Below are 14,593 nucleotides of genomic sequence, written 5' to 3' on the forward strand. Positions count from 1 at the left end.
GATACTACTGGGTTCAAACCAGAGAGTGAATAATGGAGAGGGATTAAGGCAGAAGGTCCCATTATTCACAGAGCTGACAATGTTCTATGCACTTCTATATCTTTCAAGTCCAGGCTGCTTCCATAAACTCCATGGAGTTCTGACACCCCTCCCTTGGGTACTCTGCTGCCCAAAAGGTTACACTACTATGCAGTATTTTACATTTTAGAGCATGTGTTTCATTTCATCTGGAGTAAGGTTAATTTCTGAACATGGAAACTGGATATATAACAAGTGGTAGTCTCAAACCCGCACAAACTCCTAAAGAGACACTAAGAGCATTAACTAGATTTGGTTAGGAATCTGAAGATTTGGGATCTCCTTGCAACTATTTTACTTGTAAAGTTGCCAAATCCACATTTGACAACTTTAAAGCCTGAACAATGTCATTACTAGTGCAGCACTAAATAAAGAGATTTGTAAACTAGCATATTTAGCTTGTAGGTTCAGGATCCAAAGTTAAGACTCCAGAGAAGAGAAGAGCTAAACAGGGTCTGGGTGCTTCTAAAGTGACTCTGAGGGCTCTGTAACCTGGGAGTTAGGGCTGATAATCCCCAGTAAAGTCACCTTCCATCTGGACTGTTACAATATCCTGTGCTCTCCCCAACTCTTCACCCATAGCATCTACAAGGGCCTTGGTCTGCATCCCACCTCTGAGAGTCAAAGTCTTTGGCCCTCATCGTGTTCTCCAGCTCTTCATAAGCTGCACACATCTTCCTCGACTGAACTGCCAGAGACTTAGGTTCTTCCTCGAGCTGCGAGACTCTGGGCTCTTTCCTCTAAGCCATGCTGCCCAAGCCCCATTTCCTAACTTTCTCCAAGCCCTACAGCATGCCTTTTCCATTTTTCCCAGCTCCATAAGAGCCAGTTTCATGGATTTCCATCTATAGTGGGTGAAGCCATTATTTTCACACATAGCTTTTTGGGCTGGATTCCCAGTCTCACTCATCATAAGACCCCCATCAAGATCTGAGATTTTCTAAATTAGGCTGAAAAGACCCCAAATCACATCAGAGATGCCTTAGGAGGAAAAGACAAGAGAGCTACTTAAATTACCTGGAAAGACAAAATTGATGCCATCGGTTCCTTGGCAGCACTTTAACCAAGATGCTTCAATCTAAACAACATTAACTATGAATTAGGAGAACCAGGTCAGAGATGAACAGTCAATGATATTTCTCAGGTCTGTTATTCCATGTGGTGTTAAACTGCTCTGAGAGCAAAGCTTTTGTGTCAATTATTAAAGATAAACACTTTAAAAACCCTCCTAAATAGTTACCTAGTGCTTATTTAATTACAATTGCTTATGGAAATGCAGAGGCATTAAAGATCTGTGTGAATGTTTAAATGTGTTCTGAAATTTCCATGCCCTTTTTATTATATTCCATTTTTTTATGGTTAACAGAGAACCGAAGCAGTGATGCATCTGTGTGGACCCAATATGTTCTGTTACATTCTAACTCAACTCCCTTAGAAATAAAGGCCAGCTTAATCAGTACTCTGAAGCTCTACTAAGAGAGAAATCAATCTTGTTTTCTTACAGTGCCAAGTACTGGCCCAGAACCCTTCTAAACTGCACTAGGGCTAAACTCTCTTTTCGGTTTTGATGATCGTTTTTCATCTTGCTCTATTATTACACACATAAATTACCCCTTTTTCAAATAATAAATCAGCAGTCATTAAATGGGAAGTTTATCAATTTGTTTGGAGTAATGCTGGCATAAGCCAGACTTGTGGCTATTGAGACAGCGTGCTGTAGAAAAATGAAAGCTTTGTTGTGTAAACCATATTCACCTGATCTAATGTAGAATATATAGATTCACTTAGAAGTTTCTCTCTGCCAGAAAATGCACCTTCACCAACAAAGCCACGGGGAAAGTAATCAAACTTAATAGATGCCACCATCATTCTGAAGCTACCCTCGACTTAAAGCTGCAGGGGAGAAGTAATTAAATTTAATAGAAGTTGCGGCTTGTAAACGAAAATGCCCAGTATGTGACTAGAATGCACAACTAAGCAGGAGACGCACAAACTTATATACCAAATTCAATTTGAAACTAGATTTCTTATTAAAATATGTCCTCAATGTTTAACTCTTAATAAAGCCTAATTACACCAAAGTCAGTATTCACTACCTTTTCCAGTCCCCAAATAGCGAAGCTTAACCTTTTACCTAGCACTTGGATGAGTCTTCTTGCTTCTTCAATGTTTCAATTTGCCCCACCACACCATTTCAGGCACCTAGCAGTTGGAGTAAATACTAGTACGTAGACAAAATTATGTGTGATTTGGAAGTTGGTGGAACTTGTGGTTGCTCAAAAGTATAAATGAAAGGTGGGGTAGAATAGAAGAGAAACTCAAACATCACTCTCATACCTGTGCTTCTCAGCATAAATGGCTTCACAAAAATTCAAGTAGAGAAAAATGATTCTGTATTCAGCAAAAAACTTAAGCTAAAATAAATACATTAAGAATGAAATAAATTGCTGTGGCGCAAGTGAGATGTACACGACGGGAGAAATAAAAAAATAAATTCTCTATGTGTATCTCATTTTGTCGCAACTACGGCCAGAACAGACATTTAATTTATGCTTTGTTTTTGTAGCATGACTTACCAAATTACAGACTTTTCCGTAGTCGATCCATCTGAGTGTGGCAAAATTTGTTGATTCCGCGCAGTTAAATCCATGATTAAAACCAGCATGATACCCATATGGGAAAGTTATCATAAATTCGCCAGCCTCCTGGGTGATCTGCATGATAGAAAGACATGGAAAATCACCAATTATTTTTACATATTTCCCCAATAAGAGACAAAATTATCAGTATTTTCTTCAAACATTCTACAAAAACTCCATCAGGTACATCTTAATTCCTTAAAAAAAGTATTTTAATTAATCAATCAACCTATGGTACTTATTGAACACTTACTGTGTACACAGCATTGTACTGGTCACTTGGGAGAGTACAATACAATAAAGTTGGTAGACACAATCCCTAAGCTCAAGGAGCTTGCAGTCTACTGGGGGTGACAGATACTAAAATAAATTACAAATATGGGAAGCGGCAGAGTATAAGAAAATGTGCATAAGTGATGTGGGACTGGGGGTGAGTATCAAAGTGCTTAAGGGACACAGACCCAAGTTCAAAGGCAATGCAAATAGGAGGGCGAATAGGGTGGGGAAATGAAATGTCAGTCTGGGGAAGCTTTCTGGAGGAGATATGATTTTAGTAGGGCTTTGAAGATGGGGAGAGTGATGGTATGTTAGAAGGATTCATTCATTCAATCATATTTATTGAGCACTTACTTTGTGCAGAGCACTGTACTAAGTGCTTGGAAGAGTTTAACACAACAATAAACAGACACGCTCCCTGCCCACACCGAGACGGGTCTGAAAAGGAGGAAGTTCTAGGTAGGAGGGAGGACGTCAGCAAGGGTTTGGCGGTGAGAGAGATAAGATGGAAGTACAGTAGGTTAGTATTATTCATTCATTCATTTGTATTTATTGAGCACTTACTGTGTGCAGAGCACTGTACTAAACGCTTGGGAAGTACAATTCAGCAACAAAGAGACAATCCCTGCTCACAATGGGCTCACAGTCTAGGAGGAGGGAGGGAAATATCAAAACAAGTAAACAGGCATCAATAGCATCATTATAAATAAATAGAATTATAGATATATACACAAAATTATTAAAAATAAATAGAATTATAATTATAAATGTGTACATATATACACAAGTGCTGTGGGGTGGGGAGGGGGCAGAGCAAAGGGACCGAGTCGAGGCAGTTTGAATGGAGAGGAAGGGGTGGATTCTAGAGATGTTGTGAAGGTAGAACTGACAAGATTTGGTAACACACTGAATAGGTGGATTAAATGAGAGGGATGAGTGGAGGATAATGCTGAAGTCTCAGACTTGTGAGACAGGGAGGACGGTAGTGTTGTCAGCAGAGGTGGGAAATTCAGGGGGTGGAGATGGTTTGTGTGAAGAGATGAGGAGTCCTGCTTTCGACATGTTAAGTTTGAGGTGTTGACAGGACATTCCATCGATTGATTGAACTGATCTATCAATGATATTTATTGAGCACTTACAGAGCACTGTACTAAGGACATTGGAAAGTACAATATAACAGAGTTGGTAGATGTGATCCCTGCCCACGAGGAGCCTACAGTCTGCAGGGAGAGACAGACATTAAATAATAATAATAATGGCATTTGTTAAGTGCTTACTATGTGCAAAGCACTGTTCTAAGTGCTGGGGTAGATACAAGGTGATCACGTTGTCCCATGTGGGGATCACAGTCTCAATCCCCATTTTACAGATGAGATAACTAGGGCACAAAGGAGTTAAGTGACTTGCCCAAAGTCACACAGCTGACAAGAGGCTGAGCCGGGATTTGAACCCCTGACCTCTGACTCCCAAGTCCTGGCTCTTTCCACTGAGCCACACTGCTTCCCTTAAAATAGATTGGGGGTACGGTAAATAGTCGAGTAAGGCAGGAGGAAATGTGAGACTGCAGAGAGAAGGAGAGGGGTCAGGGTTGGAGAGGTAGATTTGGGGGGTCATTTGCATAGAGATGGTAGTTGAATGCATGGGAGTGAATGAGTTCTTCAAGGGAGTGATTGTAGATGGAGGATAGAAGGGGTTCCAGAACTGAATCTTGACAGAGGAGAAGCTGGCAAAAGACTAAGAGGAACCAGAGCAATAGGAAAATGAGGAGAGGATGGTGTCAGGGAAGCCAAGCTAAGATCATGTTTCCAGGAAAATAGGGTGGTCCACAAATAAAAGGGTAGTTGAGAGGTCAAGGAGAATTAAGATGGAGTAGAATCCATTGGATTTGGCAAGAAGGAGGGCAGTGGTGATCTGGAAGAAGGCAGTTTCTTTGGAATGGAAGATACAGAAACCAGATTGCAGAGGGTCAAGGAGAGAACTGGAGGAGAGGAAGTGGAGACAGAGGATGTAGACAACTCACTCGAGAAGTTTGGAAATCAACCAACAGTATTTAGTGAGTGCTTACTCTGCGCGGGGCACTGTACTAAGCCCTTGGGACCCAAAATGGAGCCCAGAACAGACACGCACTGTGAGGGAAGGGGAAGGCAGAGAATTTCTTTTCCCTGTGTCATATCCCTTTAACTTCCACTCTTCTGCACTAACACCTACCTATATAGCACTTCTGTACACATTGACTTAAAAATTCTATATTCTTTAAGCCCTCACATCTTCATAACCACTTTTGTTTTCTTCTCTTCTTTCTGTAAATTATTTTGTGTCTGTCCCACCACTAGACTGTAAGCCCCTTGAGGGCATATATCCTTCTAAGTCTATTGTTCTCTCCCAAGCACTTATTACAGTACTCCGCAGCCAGAAGGTGCTATGTACATACTTTGGACTATTATAAAAATGTTCAATTTAGTTGAATTAACTTGCCAAATTAATTAGAACTTCCACCCAAATAAACAACATGTCTCAGACAGACATAAAAATGGATTTTTAATCATTTACATCTTAATAATAATAATGTTGGTATTTGTTAAGCGCTTACTATGTGCAGAGCACTGTTCTAAGCGCTGGGGTAGACACAGGGGAATCAGGTTGTCCCACGTGGGGCTCACAGTCTTAATCCCCATTTTACAGATGAGGGAACTGAGGCACAGAGAAGTTAAGTGACTTGCCCACAGTCACACAGCTGACAAGTGGCAGAGCTGGGATTTGAACTCATGAGCCCTGACTCCAAAGACCGTGCTCTTTCCACTGCGCCACGCAAAAGTAGGCTTTGCTCTTCCTTGACATCAGACTTGACCAGGATGAGCTCTGAGCATATATTGGTATTTGTTAAGCGCTTACTATGTGCAGAGCACTGTTCTAAGCGCTGGGGTAAATAGAGGGTAATCAGGTTGTCCCACGTGAGGCTCACAGTTAATCCCCATTTTACAGATGAGGAAACTGAGGCACAGAGAAGTGAAGTGACTTGCCCACAGTCACACAGCTGACAAGTGGAAGAGCCGGGAGTCGAACTCATGACCTCTGACTCCGAAGCCCAGGCTCTTTTCCACCGAGCCACGCTGCTTCCCATATGTGCAGTGGGGTGAAAACAAGTAAGGTGACAAATAATGTACTTTGAAGCTGCACATGAACCAAATGTTAAGTGCCCTTTCTCTAAATATCTGCAATTGCCTTTTTTTAATTAACTAAACAGATTAATAGATCCCACAAGAGTGACAGTAACCTTTGCTGTAGAAATCTATCTAAAATTCCTCCCCAGTCATTCTAAAGCTCAGCATTTACAGGCCAAAATAAAAATCTACTTAATTCAATAGACATCTGCATGGCCATTTCATTTTTTTCTCCTTTTTTAATAACATGATGGATTCACCTCTCACTCAGGACAAAAACAAAAGTGGTAGTTTCACCCAGTTCCAAGCATAGAGAAAATACTTCATCTTTCAAACAGAGAAAGCTGACATTTCAGTTTAAAGGATGTGCCTGCTGGTTCAGTGAATTTCTTTACAGCAGAGAAACAGCTGGGCTAGAAGGCACCACTTTGCAAACAATGAACCCTTGCCTGTCTCTCCTCAGGGGCCAGATCACTCCCAAAACCAACCTGGAGAAGGGGATGCAAGAATGGAGTTCCTAAAGACCTAGCAAGTGTTAATCAATCAATCCATGGTATTTACTGAGCCCCTACCATGTACAGGACACTAGATTAAACACTTGGGAGAGGACAGTAGAATTAGTAGACATGATCTAAAAACTGGAGAAGTTTTGGAAAGAGAATTGTCAATGGGGATAATTGCAGCAAAATATACCTGGAAAGGAGAAACCAGTGGCAGAAACACAAGATGGAGAAGAATAGGTTAGCATCATCGAACACCTATTTTCTCAGGCAGGGAATGTGTCTACCCACTCTGTTGTACTCTACCCTCCCAGGCACTTAGTACTGTGCTCTGCACACAGTAAACATGGTTGATCAGGAGGGCTGGTATTGGTCTAGTGGGAAGAAAACTGCTCTGGGAATCTGTAAACCTGAGTTCTAACCCCAGCTCTGCAAGTAGGGGAGTGTCTACTGGGACGGTGAAGAGCTTACAAACTAAGAACCACCTAGCACATTCCATGAGATGGACAAGGCCAGAAGGAAGCCTAAAAAAAACACCTGGCTAACATGGGCAGCAAAAATCACAGAGGCTACCAAGGAAACTACTGGCTGTGGTTACTTAAAGTGCAAATGGGACTTACATGCCAAAAACTGTTGTGTGCACTTCAGAATGTGTTGCACCCCTGCCCGGCAACTCATTTTCTTCACTCCTTGCTCCAGTGGGAATGATTGTCGGAGAGGAAAGTGTGAGTAGCGCTATATTCTATTCCTCTGTTCAGGTTCTCATTCCCGATGCCTCAGGACAGAGACTCATTGGTGGTTCTCAACAAAAACTTCCTTCATCATCATTATCATCACTATGTAATGAACACTACAACAGGTGAAAGAAGGCTCCCAACCTCCGGTGCAAAAGCCATATAAGGCTCTTCTTGGAGCTAATGGTGGCTTGGTGAGCCCAGCCCTGCTCTGAGTGTCATTTCCTTGGTCAGATTGTGGGATAACCCAATGCCAGGGAGAGGCTAACAAGTGGGTGAGCTGTTTGGGACCTCTGGCTCCTGCTTCCTTGACTGCTCAGAGAGTCTTGTGGCATTTGTTCTCTCTGCCTCTGATGCCAGAACACTCTACTCTGGCATTTTAAAGGCAAAGCCCCACCCCTGGCTGACCAGTCAGCCAGGGCCCCCTCCTTTCCACCCTCCCTGCTGGAGCCATGCTGCTCCCAGGAAAGCCTCAGCCACATAACACAAGACAGAGCTGTGGAAGGAGGTGCTTCACCGTTGCACTCTCTAGTCAAGGTAAGCATTATGGAGGGACCGAGTGGACAGCGGGGCCGGGGGGTAGGGTAGGGTGGGGTTGGTGCTGTGCCTCTTCAAACGTTCCCGTAGGCTATAGCAAAGGGTGCTGGTGTTTTTTTAAATGTGCCCAAATACCTCGAGCTGGGCCTGCACTAATCCCCTAAGCAGCCTGTCTGTCCCCTTTCCCACTAGAAGCCTTATCTACCCCTTCTGTGCTGTGGGAGACAAGGGTAGACAAGGACAGGATGAGAACATCTGTGATGTGGTGATGTGGGTGCAATTGCCAGCACTGATTCACTGTGCCATCTTTCCATTCCTTTTTGAATTTTGTATGGTTCTTATACAAAAAAAGATGTCGATCTTTGAAATAGAAGCAAAAGATGCCCCTGCCTTCAAGAAGTCAACCAGGCTTATGTGCAAATATTGCATAAAGATCCAGGAATCAATGCAACAAAATAATCATAAATCATTAGCATAGCATTACCGTTTAAAAAGCAAGCAGTGAATAAGTAGGAACACAGCCCATAAAAACCATGAAGGTCTCATTTCACTCGGTCAGAACTGGGCAAGCCTGTGCTAGGGTAGTAGTTCTAGTTATAAACCCCACAGACACAAAAAATGATTTAACTTTGGAAAAATAAAACCGATAGGGAAAGGTGAAAGAGCTGAGATTACTGAGCTAGAGGAAAAAATGGTTGGGAGAGATAATGATGAATCAACCAATCAATCAGTGGCATTTATTGAACACCTGCAAAGGTACAAGGCAATAGCCTTGGTAGACACAATTTCTGCCCTCAAGGGCTTTACAGTCTGGTGGGGGTGACAGATGTTAACATAAATATAGGGAGGGAAAGCAGCAGGATATAAAGATCAGTGCTGTAGGGCTGGACATAGAGTGAGCATCAAAGTGTTTAAGGAGTACAGACGCAGAAGGGAGGGTGAATAGGGTGGGGAAATGAGAGGTTCATCAGAGAATCAATCAATGGTATTTATCGAGCGCTTCGATCGATGGTATTTATTGATTGCTTACTATGTGCAGAGCACTGTATTAAGTGCTTGGGAATGTACAACATGGTATAAGAGAATCAGCAGATACGTCCCTTGCCTATAACAAGCTTACAGTCTAGACAGGGCGACAGATATTAATATGACTGAATAGGCTTCATGGAGGAGGTATGAAGATGGGGAGAGCAGTGGTCTTCTGGATACAAAGGGGGAGGGGGTTCCAAGCACGCGGAAGGATGTGAACTAGGGGTCGACGATGAGAGACGAGATCGAGGTACAATAAGCAGATTGGTGGTAGAGGACCAAAACGTGTGGGCTGGGCTGCAGTGGGAGATGAGCTGAGTAGGAGGGCAAGAGCTGTTTGAGTGCTTTAGAGCTGATGGTAAGGGTTTTCTTTTGATGCCAAAATGGAGGGGGAGCCATCAGAGGTTGTCAAAGAGCGGGGAGATGTGGGCAGAATGATATTTTGGAAAATCCAAATATGGTCTCCAAATAGAAAGGGCTTTTACCCAGAAGATGGTGACCTACTGCTCTCCACATCTATTAAAGCGTCTATTGTGGGCTTTGACAGGATCCTGCGGCATGTTAGGTATTAAGATTAATTTTCTTGCAGCGAAGGCTTTAAATAATGGAATATCCTATTCTGGAGTCTCCTTCCTAGGAGGTCTTTAAAACTAATACCAAGTCCCAGCTGTCTAGGATGGTTTACGTGAACTTCTGCTTGAAGGTGGGAGGCAGGACTACATGACCTTTCATTTCAGTGATTCTATGATATGATTCTATGTGTGACAATACACTGTACACATACAAGATACAGGTGTACGTTCTACGAAGGTGAGTTGAGTTTCCCCAATCCTGAAAGGACATATAAAATTAAGAACATTCTCTGTACCAGCAAGTCCTAAATTTATCTCGTCACACCCCCTCACTGATGACACTTTAGCAGGTGTTCTATAGCAGTAAGTGGCAGTTCAGCTGTCACCTGGTAGGCGTAGGCTGGCTTATCAGTGTTCAGCACGTTTCCACTTCTATCGCTCCAAGCCGAGAGAGATCACAGTCTGATTCTCTCTATTCACATTCTCACTGAATCCCATTAATTACAACTGCACTTGGAAATGAGCCGCTTATACTGGGTGAAAGAATGAAATTCATTTTGTTTTAACTATTTCCAGCACTCACCGGAAAAAAATGGAAAGACTGGAGCCACAAGGATAGAGAGGGTACCTTTATTTCTTTAGTGAAACTTCGTTCGTTCTCCTCTTCGTGAAAAACAACACTCTGCATGGGTTGAAAAAGAATCTGTTCCAACTAAGCGGGCGCTAAAGCCTTATGAGAAACACCTAATTTTCTAAATCCAGAACAGACCGATATATCTGACACCTCTGTGAGGAACTTCAGGGGTATGAAGAGAACAGTAGTCATTTACATTATAAAAGTGAAAGCAATAGCTACATAACGATATGATACTATATCATAGAAGAACTGTGTATATGGTCCCAATAATGCATTTCATTTATCCAATGTAGCTCAATGTCGATGCTGGCATCGGCTGTTGGTTCGCTAATTTTTTCTAGCTTTTGAAATGGGCTGACTGGAGCACAATGAGAGGGCTATAACTTTTACCTGGGCTAACACACAGCAAATAAGCACACTTCAAAGGCAGCCTGGCCAGTGGACTAAGCGAGCCAGAAGCTCTTAATTCGAATTCTGGCAACATACAGAACCTATGAACAAGCCATTTTACACGGCTACATTTCTCAATTTTCTTCTATTAATTAGTGATGAGCTCTACCCTCCCTCATGTCTAAGTCCATATCCGATGCAAAGGACAGTTTAACCAAACCGATTGGGCAGGGTGGTGACAAACTACCTATTGCAGTGCAGAGGACGAGTCTGTGGCCCACTCCCACAGTGCAAAACCCACTGTGGCCTGAGGAATCCACACTCCATCCTGGGCAAACTGTTCCTGACTCTCTCCTCCTCCTCACCATTCCAGAGACTTGGCTATCACCTGATGATGCCCTATCCCTGGCTGCCTTCTCTTGAGGTGGGGAGGGAGGCTCATCTTCTGCCACTCTCCCCGGCTCAAAAGAAAAGTGGATAGATTCAGCATGCTCCTTGCCTCCCCAGTGTCGCTTTCGCTCTATCTCACCTCCTCAGTCTCTTCCTTTGCATCTCACATTATCTGTCTCTACCATGCTCTACAGCTACTAGTTGCTGTTAGCTCCTATCCTCTTGGATTGCATATCCTCTGCATTTCTTTCTGATTCATGCTTTTCTCAACTTTCTGCTCTCTCTCCCTTTTTTATGATATTTGTTAAGCACTTACTCTGTTTCAAGCACTGGGTGGTTAAAGCCAATCAGGTGGGACACAGCCCCATCCCATACGGGGCTCAGAGTCCAAGTAGGAGGGGGGACAGGTGTTCAATCCCCATTTCACAGATAAGGTAACTGGGGCACTGAGTAAAGTGACTTGTCCAAGGTCGCCCTGCAGGAAACTGGAGAGTCGGGATTAGAACCCAGGTCTCCTGCTTCCCAGGCCTATGCCCTTTCCACCAGGTCATGCTCCTTCTCATCTTTTGACAGTTTCATCTCTGTTTCTCTGTCCTCCCTTTCATCTTGTCTTTTCATTGCTTTAAGGCCAACGTTAAGGGGTTTCTCTTTGATGTAGAAATGGATGGGCAACCACTGTAGGTTTTTGTGGAGTGGAGAAATCTTGATAGAACGTTTCTTTTAGAAAAATGGACTCGAGTGAGGAGAAAGAGGAGGCAGGGAGGTCAGCGAGGAGGCTTATGTAGTAGTCAAGGCTGGATAGGTGCTTAGATCGACATGGTAGCAGTTTGGATGGAGAGGAAAGAGTGGATTTTAGCAATACTGTGAAGGTAGAACTGACAAAATTTGGTACCGTACTGAATATGAACATCAAACGAGAGAGATGAGTCATGGATAATGCCTAGGGAGGATAGTGATGTCTACAGTGATGAGAAAGATCAGGGAGGAGAGGGTTTGGGTGGGAAGATGAGGAAACCTGTTTTGGACAGGTAGCTCATTATAGACAGAGAACGTTTCAGCTAATTAATGTTGTACTGTATTCATTCAATTCAATCGTATTTATTGAGCATTTACTGTGTGCAGAGCACTGTACTAAGCACTTGGGAAGCAGTCCCTGTAGTATCCTCAGAGGAGATCTCCTCCCTCCTCGCAAGTGCCACCCCCTCCACCTGTGCCTCGGACCCCATTCCCACTCACCTTATAAAAACCATCGCCCCTGCCCTCCTCCCTTCATTAACTTCTATTTTTAACCACTCAATCTCCAAGGGCTCCTTCCCCTCTTCCTTCAAACATGCCCACGTCTCCCCCATCCTAAAAAAACCCGCTCTCGACCCCACTTACCCTTCCAGTTATCGCCCTATCTCCCTACTACCCTTCCTTTCCAAAATCCTAGAACGAGTCGTCTACACTCGCTGCTAAGAATTCCTTAACTCTCATTCTCTCCTGGATCCCCTCCAATCTGGCTTCCGTCCCCTCCACTCTACCGAGACTGCTCTCTCTAAGGTCACCCATGACCTCCTTCTTGCCAAGTCCAATGGCTCCTACTCCATTCTAATCCTCCTTGACCTCTCAGCTGCCTTTGACACTGTCGACCATCTCCTCCTCCTCCACACCTTATCTCACCTTGGCTTCACGGACTCCATCCTCTCCTGGTTCTCCTCATCTCTCTGGCCGGTCATTCTCGGTCTCCTTTGCAGGCGCCTCCTCCCCCTCCCATCCTTTAACTGTTGGAGTTCCTCAAGGGTCAGTTCTTGGCCCTCTTCTGTTCTCCATTTACACTCACTCCCTTGGTGAACTCATTCGCTCTCACGGCTTTGACTAATAATAATAATAATAATGTTGGTATTTGTTAAGCGCTTACTATGTGCCAAGCACTGTTCTAAGCGCTGGGGTAGACATAGGGGAATCAGGTTGTCCCACGTGGGGCTCACAGTCTTAATCCCCATTTTACAGATGAGGGAACTGAGGCACAGAGAAGTTAAGTGACTTGCCCACAGTCACACAGCCAAGTGGCAGAGCTGGGATTCGAACTCATGAGCCCTGACTCCAAAGCCCGTGCTCTTTCCACTGAGCCACGCTGCTTCTCAAGAGACTACCATCTCTACGCAGATGACACGCAGATCTACATCTCTGCCTCTGTCCTCTCCCCCTCCCTTCAGGCTCACATCTCCTCCTGCCTCCGGGATGTCTCCACCTGGATGTCTGCCAGCCACCTAAAACTCAACATGAGCAAGACTGAGCTCCTCATCTTCCCTCCCAAGCCCGGTCCTCTCCCTGACTTTTCTATCACCATGGATGGCACGACCATCCTTCCCGTCTCTCAGGCCCACAACCTCGGTGTCATCTTTGACTCGGCTCTCTCGTTCACCCCACACATCCGATCCGTTACCAAGACCTGCCAGTCTCACCTTTACAATATCGCCAAGATCCGCCCTTTCCTCTCCACCCAAACGGCTACCTTACTGCTACAGGCTCTTGTTATATCCCAGCTAGACTACTGTGTCAGCCTTCTCTCTGATCTCCCTTCCTCCTCTCTCACCCCACTCCAGTCCATTCTTCACTCCGCTGCCCGGCTCATCTTCCTGCAGAAACGATCTGGGTATGTCACTCCCCTTCTTAAACACCTCCAGTGGTTGCCTATCAACCTCCTCTCTAAACAAAAACTCCTCACTCTAGGCTTCGAGGTTCTCCATCACCTTGCCCCTTCCTACCTCTCCTCCCTTCCCTCTTTCTACCGCCCACCTCGCACGCTCCGCTCCTCTGCCGCCCACCTCCTCACCGTCCCTTGGTCTCGCCTATCCCGCCGTCGACCCCTGGGCCACGTCCTCCTGCGGTCCTGGAATGCCCTCCCTCCTCACCTCTGACAATCTAATTCTCTTCCCCTCTTCAAATCCTTACTTAAAGCTCACCTCCTCCAAGAGGCCTTCCCAGACTGAGCTCCCCCCTTTTTCCCCTCTGCTCCCTCTACCCCCCCACCTCTCCGCAGCTAAACCCTCTTCTCCCCACTTTCCCTCTCCTGTCCCACCCCCTCAGAACTGTACTCATCCGCTCAACTGTATATATCTTTATCACCCTATTTACTTTGTTTATTTTTTTTAATGAGATGTACATCACCCTGATTCTATTTAGTTGCCATTGTTTTTATGAGATGTTCTTCCCTTTGACTCTATTTACTGTCATTGTTCTTGTCTTCCTGTCTCCCCCAATTAGACTGTAAGCCCGTCATAGGGCAGGGACTGTCTCTAACTGTTGCTGACTTGTACATTCCAAGCACTTAGTACAGTGCTCTGCACATAGTAAGGGCTCAATAAATACTATTGAATAGAATTCGGCAACAAATAGAGACAATCCCTGCCCACAACGGGCTCACAGTCTAATCTTGTACTCTCTCAAGCACTTAGAACAGTGCTCTGCACATAGTAAATGCTCAATAAATATCACTGATTGACTGATCGATTGATTTAGACTGAGGTGTCGACGGGACCTCCAAGTGGAGATGTTCTGAAGACAGAAGGAAACTCAAGACTGGAGAGAAGGAGAGAGATTAAGGGCAGAGAGATAGATTTGGAAATCATCAGTGCATCCTCTTGCCTCTAGGACATCTCCAACTT

The 14,593-nt window shown here is 44.4% G+C and overlaps 1 protein-coding gene across 5 annotated transcripts in view; it reads right to left on the minus strand.

The window, feature by feature from the left end:
* KDM4C (lysine demethylase 4C) overlaps window positions 1-14,593 on the minus strand; it is a 233,028-nt gene that overhangs the window by 130,505 nt on the left and 87,930 nt on the right. For all 5 annotated transcript variants that reach the window (XM_029054687.2, XM_029054686.2, XM_029054688.1 and 2 more), the window contains one exon: window positions 2,655-2,792. In XM_029054687.2, the coding sequence (XP_028910520.1) occupies window positions 2,655-2,792 (138 nt within the window). The remainder of the gene's footprint in view (window positions 1-2,654; window positions 2,793-14,593) is intronic.

Source organism: Ornithorhynchus anatinus, chromosome X5 (genome assembly GCF_004115215.2).
Source record: "Ornithorhynchus anatinus isolate Pmale09 chromosome X5, mOrnAna1.pri.v4, whole genome shotgun sequence".
Taxonomy (NCBI): Eukaryota; Metazoa; Chordata; class Mammalia; order Monotremata; family Ornithorhynchidae; genus Ornithorhynchus; species Ornithorhynchus anatinus.